The sequence below is a fragment of the Gadus macrocephalus genome, chromosome 12 (assembly GCF_031168955.1).
Source record: "Gadus macrocephalus chromosome 12, ASM3116895v1".
NCBI lineage: Eukaryota > Metazoa > Chordata > Actinopteri > Gadiformes > Gadidae > Gadus > Gadus macrocephalus.
Window position 1 is genome coordinate 2168014 of NC_082393.1, and position 10311 is coordinate 2178324.

The 10311-nt window shown below is 43.3% G+C and overlaps 1 protein-coding gene across 8 annotated transcripts in view; it reads right to left on the minus strand.

The window, feature by feature from the left end:
• Positions 1 to 9125, minus strand: part of lhx9 (LIM homeobox 9) — a 10512-nt gene extending 1387 nt beyond the window's left edge. Inside the window, exons 1-5 of one of the 8 annotated variants that reach the window (XM_060066636.1) lie at positions 8384 to 9124; positions 7157 to 7359; positions 6262 to 6632; positions 2808 to 3010; positions 1 to 1677 (exon numbers count right to left, since the gene is read on the minus strand). The exon at positions 1 to 1677 is cut by the window's left edge and continues 247 nt beyond it. In XM_060066636.1, the coding sequence (XP_059922619.1) occupies positions 1585 to 1677; positions 2808 to 3010; positions 6262 to 6632; positions 7157 to 7359; positions 8384 to 8659 (1146 nt within the window). In that variant the 5' untranslated portion in view covers positions 8660 to 9124 and the 3' untranslated portion in view covers positions 1 to 1584. Of the gene's footprint in view, positions 1678 to 1697; positions 2068 to 2807; positions 3011 to 6261; positions 6633 to 7156; positions 7360 to 8383 lie in introns of those variants that run through there. The other 7 variants (XM_060066632.1, XM_060066633.1, XM_060066631.1 and 4 more) reach the window with 7 other exon arrangements.
• Positions 9126 to 10311: the final 1186 nt, after the last annotated feature.

The following is a 10311-nucleotide window of genomic DNA, read 5'->3' on the forward strand; positions in this document are numbered from 1 at the left end:
TTATTTTTTAAACAGAATACACCATAAAAAGATCTTCAGAAATAAGATGCAAAAACAGTACAAAACTAGTGAGGCGTCAAAAGGATGTGAACCAGTTAACAAAGAACACATAGATCCTGAATTTCACAAACTTTCTCCAAGGTTATAGCATAAGGCACATAGTAGAACTGAGTTAAGCGTCTACTTAAGTAGATCTAGAGTACCGCTTTGTTCTACAATAGAACAAACTGTGACACTTAAAATGAAATGCATCTAGCCTCGTTGGAATACGCCCTATTTTTTCATCCAACTTCCAACGAGTTGACGGATATTTGTTTGTTTGTTTTGTTGGTTGTTTGTTGAGCTTTCGTTTTGGTCTGTTCGGTGACAAGCGTTGTTAAAGAAAGTAGAAAGATGGCCGAAATGGACAATGGTTTCCCTCTGGCTTACTGGTTCTTACTGTTTACTTAATGGGACTCCACCTCTCTGAGGTCATTTCAATCTCTCGTTCAGCTCTAAGATCCGCAACACTGCAGCATCTTAACCTTTAACCTCCTTCACGCACACCTGCTCTCACACACACACACACACAAACCCACACAAATACACTCCCACACACACATACACCACACCCACACACACACCTTTTCCCTTTTTATAAAAACACAGCGTTACCCTGAGCAACATGATCATAACAATAATGCACTTTTTCATCAGGCAGTGTATTGTCAGCGTGGATTGAATCTATCTGTAGCTCTATCGACATGTTCAGTGTTGGATCCGTCGGACTGTTCGTCTAGGCAGCCAACACATCTTTAAAAAGTGCTCCACCAGGAAGAGAAAAACAATCATTTACAACCGTGCTGAGGAGCCAATCAGATTCCTAATGGTCAGACAGTAAGACCGCATGACATGTTAAACAGTTATCACTGTACAGAACACGACTCCGTTCTCTCAGTATCACAGTAGTGGTGTGGCGGTCCGACACCACAATGTACGTTTGCGTCTTTAGCATTTAGCGTGAATGTTTTGGATGTAATTACTTGTTGATTTGCGTGTGATATCCCGATTACAATCCAAGCCCTCCAACTCAGACTTATAGACATTCTGCAATTATTAAAGCCTTTTTTTTTCTTTCTGTAAATTAGCCTTAGAAACATTCTACAGTTGGATTTAAAAAAAAAGATTTCCAGAAAAAAAACAAAGAATGAAAGCATAACAAAAAAAAAGATTTATCTCTAAGTTGGATAGTGCGTACATAGTGCATATAAATACAGATTTCTGGGGATAAAACAAATGTGAATTCATATTTCTCCAATTAATTGCGTTTAAGAATGGGGTCATTTTATATGTCAAATCAAAATGTACAAATTACAATTTCACTTAGCAAAAATTATCTACTTTTCCAGATACTGATTAGGGGGGGGGGGGGGGGGGGGGGGGGGGCGCTTTCTCCAATGAAAATCTTCAGAGCCAACATTTCTAGTGCCGTCCACTTCCAAAAAACGTCCCAGCAAAAAAAAACACAAAGATCTCCACGTCTCTAAGTGGTGCACAGCCGGGCTGCCGGGCTGTCGAGCATGTTACAAAGAATCCCCTCTCCTTTTATGTGGTCGCTGCTGTTCCTGCTTCCCGTGTTGTCGGTTGTTCCTGTGTACGGTGCACTGCACTCTCTGCTCTCCGAAGAAGCACCAGATGCTTTTAAAGGTGTCGGTGTTAAAAAAAAACAAAAACAAAAAAAAAGCCAAAATTAAAATGCAACAAACAAACAAAAAAAAAAAAGTAATAAATAAAAAGTGGACCAAGAAATCGAGTCTCCTAGAGATAGCTTTGTTAGAAAAGGTTTGTCAAGGTGGTTTGTGACGGGCTCCCCGAATCGTGGCTGTCCAGACTAGAGGTGACCGAGGTCACGACCGTGATAGAGGGATTTGTCAGTTCTGTTAGTGTGGCCGCGCTGGAGGGGGGGGTCATGGCCCCACTGTCGGACGAGGGAGGCGGGAGGGAGGCGCCATCAGCCTTATCAACACCCCCATTCTCCTGTCGCAAAACGTTCCTTCTGAATTTGGCCCTCGCGTTTTGGAACCAAACCTGCAAACCAATCCCAGTGCGGCTTTTACTTTTTTGTTTGTGAATTAAAAGGAAAAAAAAATGTATGTATCAAATCATTTTTTTTTTAGGTGGATAGATAGATAGGCAATACTTTATGTATCAACAACAGTTTAAATGTAAAAGTGCCCTGGCCTCAAGTATATAATGCGATGTCATTTTTATCGTCACTGTGTTTACATATTATTTGGGGCTAAAGAGACGACATTGAACTAGTTTTATCCTCAACGCTGCTAAGAAGATGGATTTAAATTGCGGATGGAAACACATGTCCTTCTAAAAAACAATAATCGAATTTGTGGTATTTTCATTTGTGTCCACCTTAGGGTTTGAACCACAGAACACAAAGTGCACTCTTTTCGTTAAACTACACCATCATTTAAAACAGTCCGCTTCAATTCTAACTACTGTCTGCCCTCCAGAGAAACATGAAAAACTCATTCTCTCTCCCTTTCCATCCAAAGTAAAAAAAAATCTAAACCTCCACAATGGGTTGCAGATAAAACCCGGGTGCCTTTGGGGACTTCATGGACCAAACAAACAAACGCAAAACAAATTTCAAAAAAAGGAAATCAAAGTAAGGGCGTGACTATACCATGTGACTCTTGGAGTCAAATGAGGTGGTGGGGGGTGGAGGGGGAAGGGGGGGGGGGTGATGGGGATGGAAGGGGACACAGGTGATGCTGTGGCGGTTTTAAAGAGGAGGCTGAGACGGGGCTTACCTGCAACACTCGCTTGGTGAGGCCTGTTTTCTGGGCCAGCTGTTTCAGGTCCTTGGCGTCTGGGTTGTGGTTGATGGCGAAGTAGGATTTCATGGTGCGGAGCTGATGGTGCTTGAAGGAGGTCCGCATGCGCTTGGTCTTCTGCGACGGGGGGTAGGACTGTTGATCGCGGTCCAGGTGATCGCCGTCGTTCTCGTTGCAGCCTGAGGGAAAGGGAAACACACTTTGAACGCGATGCACGGACACAGACACACACACGCACACAACTTGTGATGCAGGCACACGTACACACCTTCTTGGGCTATACAATGACTGGCTTGTTCCCCCACTCATTTTGTCTTTACCTTTCAATTTTAAAACAGATTGCAATGCGTGGGACTGATTAAGTTATTTGAAATTAAGAACCCTAATTCAGAATAATGGAGGCAGAGATATGTCAATTATTTACATTTCGGTAAGGCGTTTTTTGAAGCAGGTTTGCTTGACAGGAGTTTTGAGGATATTTACTGTGTAATTACTACTTATCTTAAGTCGCTTTGGCTGAAAGCGTCTGCTAAATGCCCTAAACGTAAATTTAAATGTAATTATGGGTGCCGGTATAGAGGAAATAAAGACTGGACAGTAAAGAGATTGTGGTGAAACGTTTAGTGAACTACATTATAAACACAGCATCAAGGTTCAGCAAATACAATGTTTAGATTTGAAAGGCTTACTATATACAAATAGAAGGATAACATTTTTACTTTTAAAATCAAGAAAAATAAGACAAAAGATATAGTGACATTTAAGCCCAAACCATATATTTTTATAAATTGCATGATTCATTTACCAAATGTTTGCTTAGTATTTATATACGTTAACTCTGGAAATGCCTTCAATGTAAAATATATGCATATTCCGCACTCTCTGCAGAATTGTTTAAATTAGCTTCCACGTTGCTTCCACGTTAACTATTATGGAAAACATACATAACTGTATTAGCTCTACATAATGAATAATTATATCACTGCATTGTCTTACATTGAATAGCAAGGTAATAATTATTGCTGCCTATTCTCCAGCATGATTTCAAGAGTTTCCAAATGCAAACGCCATTTTATATTTTAGTTTGCGAATTTGACTTTTATCAATTCCCTTTTTTATTATAAGGCCCATAAAAGGAAGCCCTCTTACAAAGCTATGTTCACAAGTCGTCTTAAAAATGCAAACATTTTCTTTTTGTTTTTACGACGGCATGTCGTCAGACATCAGATGGACCAATACGCAGAGAGTGGTCGAACGTTTAATTGATGAGGCCTAATTAATTGCCGCAGACTAACCAATCAAATTCACTGAGTCACACAGACGTCGTAAAGTGTGCCGCCGAGATATTCAGCTATTGGGCGACATAATGTAACCGCAATAAAAAATGTGAATATGCATTACGTTTATTTAAGAACAGCGAATAAAATAAAAAAAGGTTGAAGCTTACTGGACCTAGTTGATTCCACGTATACACAAATGTATTGTACATATAGGCCTACACACACACACACACACACACACACACACGTGTGTGTGTGTGTGTGTGTGTGTGTGTGTGTGTGTGTGTGTGTGTGTGTGTGTGTGTGTGTGTGTGTGTGTGTGTACAATTGCATAATTGTGTATGCGTACAATTTCTATAGCCTATAAATATACTTTTTTTTTATTGAATAAGTGTTCTTATACACTAAATAACAACATTGAGTTTTTACATGGTCAACCATTGATTGTAAATTGATAATAATGCCGGCTTCAGAGCTCTTCGTGTCTCCATCCAGATGTTTAATTTGAGCTTCGCCCACTAGGGGTCTCTGCAGCCATAAAGACGGAGCTTTACTGGGCTTTAACAGGCCTCCCCGCTCACTGAAACACCGGCCTGAGACGGATTAAAACACACTGCTTTGGTCGAACTTTTCCTGCCTTTACTGCCGAGAATTCCTCTAAGAGAAGCTGAGTCCAAACAGAGACGTAATAAGACTAAACATGACCTGATTACATCAGAGCCATTAACCGCCAGTGTAAAAGGGCCCAGACATAATGCGATCAAAATAATACAATTTAAAACAATTAAGAAAATGACGGTGGTAATATAAAATGCGTTTTTTTAAGATGCTTTAACAAACCAGCAGTGTCACGAAAATTGTTGAGCAAATAATTAAAGTTTTACGAATATCCTATATTCAAGAAACTACAGTAGAGCCGACATGAAGGTTTTCAACCTCAAAACCTCAAACCTACAAACCAACCTAAGCCAGCAGAGACTTGTTCAATAAATGGCTGAACCATCGGGCTGTTACATGTTTTGTAACACAGCTCGCTTCAATTTATTCTAATGGTTTTTAATCTATGGATGAAAAACTGAAGGCCAGATCCCGCCTTACTCCTTAACAGTCGTATTGACTGCTCCCCAACATCCTAACAACACTAACACGGCCCTATAATATATAATCGTGTCCACATTCTCCACATTATTTACAAAGGTTTTCCGTGGCACTACTTTCGGGTGAGAACCGGCCCAGAGGCCCCTCCGACCCCGGCTCTCTGCCCCTGAGAACCGCTCTGACCCCGCAGAACGGGGACCAGGGCCGGCCGGGCGTAGATTCCAACGTCACCTCTAATTAACGAAGAACAATTAACGCACACATCAGCCTTACGCCTCACCATTCAGGGGCCCCAGGAGCCCCGCACACACAATGGGGACCCGCTCAGGCGCGCGCTCATTCTCCCAGAGCGAGAACAAAAGCGCGCGGCGGGGAACCGGTTCGAGAAAACTATGCCTGAGAACTATTTCACAGAAAATAAAATTAACTGTATCCGTTAAGTATCCGTAAGTGGACGCGCAATTTAGCGGAAGTTGAAATGACGGGAATGCGTTGATCGCGCGACAAGGCCGGGCTACCTTCAGCCCCAGCACGCGCGCCCTGTAAACCCGGTCCTCATATCTCGTGACCTCATTTATCGGTCATTATAGAGGTTGGACCCCGGGGTCGGACCTCGACCAACTCCCCTCCAAAGCAAAGGGGGGGGGGGGGGGTCTGTAAAATGTCCCTACGCTCCCCTCTGCCTGGAGCCTTTGGCTTTTGTTTCTTGGTCTTTTTGCTTTCGATTATTTGATCTTTTACTTTAATTGTACAATACTATGACACCTACCTCCTAGTTCCTACTGCCTCCTTTCTACTCCCTCTTCCTACGGCCTAGTCAACCTGTAGGCCACCCGTTACACAACCGTACTCACGTAATAAAACATTTGGATGTGTGCATCGCGGTCAAACCGGAAATACACACACGCTACCTTAAACCACCTAATTGATGTAATTTCTTGATTCTCTGATTGGTTAATTGATCGGCCAACCAGCGGCATCGCCTCGCGACAGCGTCGCAACAACAGCAGAGTGAGACTATAGCGGGCCTCGTGCCGATAGCGGTGCCTCACCTGTGTTGTAGCCGGCTATGTCGATTCCCATGGCCGGGCTCTTCCTCTTGCGGGGCCGCCCCTTCTGGGCCGTCCCGGTGCCGCCGTTAAAATAGGGCAGCGCGAGGCCGCCGCCGCCCTTGCCCGCGAGCTCGGCGTAGTTGAGCTGCGGGTGGTAGTCCCCCGCCCCCGGGCCCCCCCCGGTCTCGAAGTGGCCCCGGCAGTACACCAGGTTGTCCTTCATGCCGAAGTGGTCGCCCGTGGACAGCGTCTTGTTGCACGTGGTGCACGTGAAGCAGCTCAGGTGGTACACGGAGTCCCGCGCGCGCATCACCATCTCCGACGCGGAGATGCCGAGGTGGCAGCGCGCGCACCTCTGCACGGAGAACCTTCTGGAACAAGGAGCCGCTCGTTAGGGTGCTGCTGACACCGACATTAATGATTTATGTTGTATTTTTCAGTTATTTAATTTAAATAGTGGTTTGTCTGTGTAATTCATTCATGTGTTAGGGCTATTCAGTTAATCCTTCATCTAGTCAGCACGCTGCGTTTTCTTGCTGTATATTTTTATTTGTGGTTGTTTCAAAATAAAGTTCTTATAATTCTGCCTTCAAAAGGCTGTTTGATTCATTAATGAGTCAGGGATACAAGAAAGTATTTTACCAAAATAATCCTTCTTCTAGACAGCACGCTGTTTTCTTGCTGTAGGCTTTTATTTTGTTGTGTTAGTTTCAAAATATAGCATAATTCTGCCTTCAAAAGGCCAAGCATTTATAAAGGGCTGTGCGTCTATTAATGCTTAATTAACATAGGCGTGTAAATTAGGTGTATCCTTAGAATGTAGCAGTTTATGAAGCCCTCGTTTAATAAAACAAAACCAAAACAAATATATAAAAAGCACCATCAATGTTGTTACCTGTAGTAATCCTCTTTGCAGTAGATGCTGCCGTCCTTGGCGAAGCACGTCAGCTCCGACTCCAGCGCGAGCTTACATTCACAGCATTTGAGGCAGCGCAGGTGCCACTGCTTGTCCACGGCCAGGAGGTAGTACCTGTCCGAGATCTTACCCCCGCAGCCGGCACACAGGGCCGGCTTCTCCGGGCTCATGGAGGGCATTGTCTGGAGGGGGGATGGAGGAAATCAACTATAAAAAATAAAACCTGACACACCATGCAAAACAACAACACGAGGCCTCTAGACAGTCATGTTAAAATATAATTAATAATAATAATTATAGGCCTACACGAAAAATAAGTTACACAAAACGCAGTAAGGCCCTTTGACGTCTCCTCGTCCACTGCATGTAAAGTGAAACGTAATCAAAGCTTCTCCTCGACAGCCGTTTGAAATTACTACATTGTTCAGGCTTTCAGAACCAGGACATATGCGATGCGTCAAAGTGCGATCATGTGAAAGCTAAGTTGTAATATCTTAATTGTTTGTGGAGATACGGATGTTACACTTTAAAATAAAAGCATTTAACGAGCCGGTCTAAAAATGATGTCAAGGGTAATAATTGCTAGAGAATTAAGAAAACACTATAATGATAATAATTATTATTATGATAATAATAATAATCATAATGACGATTGAATGATTGTTGTTATAATGTATATTAGGCTAATATTATTATTATTATTTGTTATATTATTATTATTAATAATAGTAGTAGTAGTAGGATTAGGCCTAGCTGCAGTAGTAGCAGTAGCAGTAAACCTAGTATAAGTAGCCTATTATAATAGTACATTATTGTGACATTAATCCCATACTAAGAAATCCAAAAATAAACATTACATCAGTTGAGTGTATTTGTTAAGGAAGCAAAGCAATAACTCAGATTGGGCTGATCTTAAAACTATTAAATCAGATGACAAGATGTCACGAAGCCTTCAAATTACCAGTTTTGATGGGCACAATATGACCATCTCTAACTATTAGATTCATATTGCAAACTGAGTATAAGTAGAGGCCCATATCCCTATTTTAGCTATCTTTAAATATTTTTAAAGATAGCTAAAACAAACATCCAAACATCAGATCAGGCCTGTTCCAATATAGGGGGGAGATCTGAACATTCTGGAGGACAGTAGCCTATATGTTATTTAAAATATGTCGATTAAAAAAACGGTATGCTGAAACGAACCCTCACACAGATTGGTGTTTTCCTCCCCAAACGCACCGTGACATCCACCCGGGTGTCACCCCCACGGACCCAAACACAGCCGGGCTTGCTTCCTACCGCGTCTCTCCCGTTGAGCTGCATACCCTTTGCCAGGCGCGAGTCTGTCTTCGACCGCCTCTCCATCTCCTCCATGATGCCTTGGATGTGATCCCCGGAGATCCCGTGGAAAAGCATAGCTCCGGGTCCCGGGCGCAACGTGCGACTGCCTACCTCTGCCTTGCAGCCCACCACTTCCATATACCGCCCCGCGCCTCGCTCTCTCCTCTCCCCACAGCCCCTCGGTCTCTCTGCGCGTCCGACGGGCTCGGAGGCACCGCAACGCACCCAGACTCTCAGATCAACCCCCCGCAGCCGCCGAGGAAACCGAAACGGAGGAAAGAGTCTTCAACTCAAAGAAGAAAAAAATAACTTTGTGCGGTTGAGGACTGTGTTTTTCTGCACACCAAGCGCGTCTCCTGGTCGTCAATCGCTCCAAAAAAATATAGTCCAAAGTGTGCGACGACGTGTGTGTCTGGGAGCTGGCTCTGGGTCAGTCAGTGGAGTACAGAACCGGGGCAGGAGTGTCGTTCTGTGTGTGCATGTGTTGTTGTGTTTTCTTTCGGTCTCTCCCTCTCTCGGGCTCCGCACGCTTGAAGGTCAGGTCTGGGACTGAATCGTGGATCCGAGAGCCGTGTCCTATTTGTGAGAGAGAGCAAAGCCTGCCCAGTTTGAATAATTTGGTAGGAGGCGTTCCCCCCTCTCTCCCAGCACCGCTGATTCCTGCTCACTAACAAAGAGCTGTCACTCTTTCCTCCAACTCTCGGGGCTGGATGATGCTGGCTGAGGAGTAAGCTTCCTTTCGCTATTGATATTTACCTTGTTTTGTTGGATTGAAATGCACGGATAACCTGACGATAGGGCGTTTAGAAAGTCCTGCACGTTGCTGAGGGAAAATTAGCCGTGGCCTCCATGGGCCATAGCTTTGTCGATTTGTACTGCAGGCCTAATGTAAAGATATTTAATCTATTATATCTGTGGCGTCTACTGTATATATTTTTTGTAAACCTAAACTAATATAAGAAAACAAGTGTCTTTTAAATCGTTTAATTGTAAATGTAATTTTATTTGACCAGATAACGTTATTAAAATTACCTTTTAATTAAGATTGGTGGGTTTATGAATTTATCTTTGCTTTAGGCGCCCCTGAAATAAGTCTGCCTTGGCGGCGGTGGTGGTGTGTGTGTGTGTGTGTGTGTGTGTGTGTGTGTGTGTGTGTGTGTGTGTGTGTGTGTGTGTGTGTGTGTGTGTGTGTGTGTGTGTGTGTGTGTGTGTGTGTGTGTGTGTGTGTGTGTGTGTGTGTGTGTGTTGTTCTGGGCGGGGCAGCCAGTTCTCACTGACAGGACCGAGAGGTTTGAACCTTTTTGGAATAATGTGGGGAATATTATAACACGTCTTAAATTATGGAAAACGTGTAGCAGAAAACACACAACACGTAACAATATCTTAATTAATTGCTAACAAAATATGTGTTCGCCGCTGATATTACTGATAATAAAATGTTTAGGCCGTGGTTACAGTGAATGGTGACTCATAATTGACTTGTGTGTGTGTCTTTGAAAGCACACACACGCTGCACGCGTGTTGCATAAAAAAACATTTAAACCATGCAACATTACGCAGAGATGCAGGCCCTTATCTTAACATTTAAATGGACCACAACGTCATGCATACACCGAGCACAAGACAAGCCACCAATAATATGTGAATCAGATGAATCAATAGGGTTTAAACAATCAATTTAAAATATAATAACTTTAACACAGGTCCACCGGAGGCAGGTTTAATCACATCTCGGCGGAGTTGGAGGTTAGGATTTCCTTCGCCAACACCAATCATCTCAAGACGCGCCG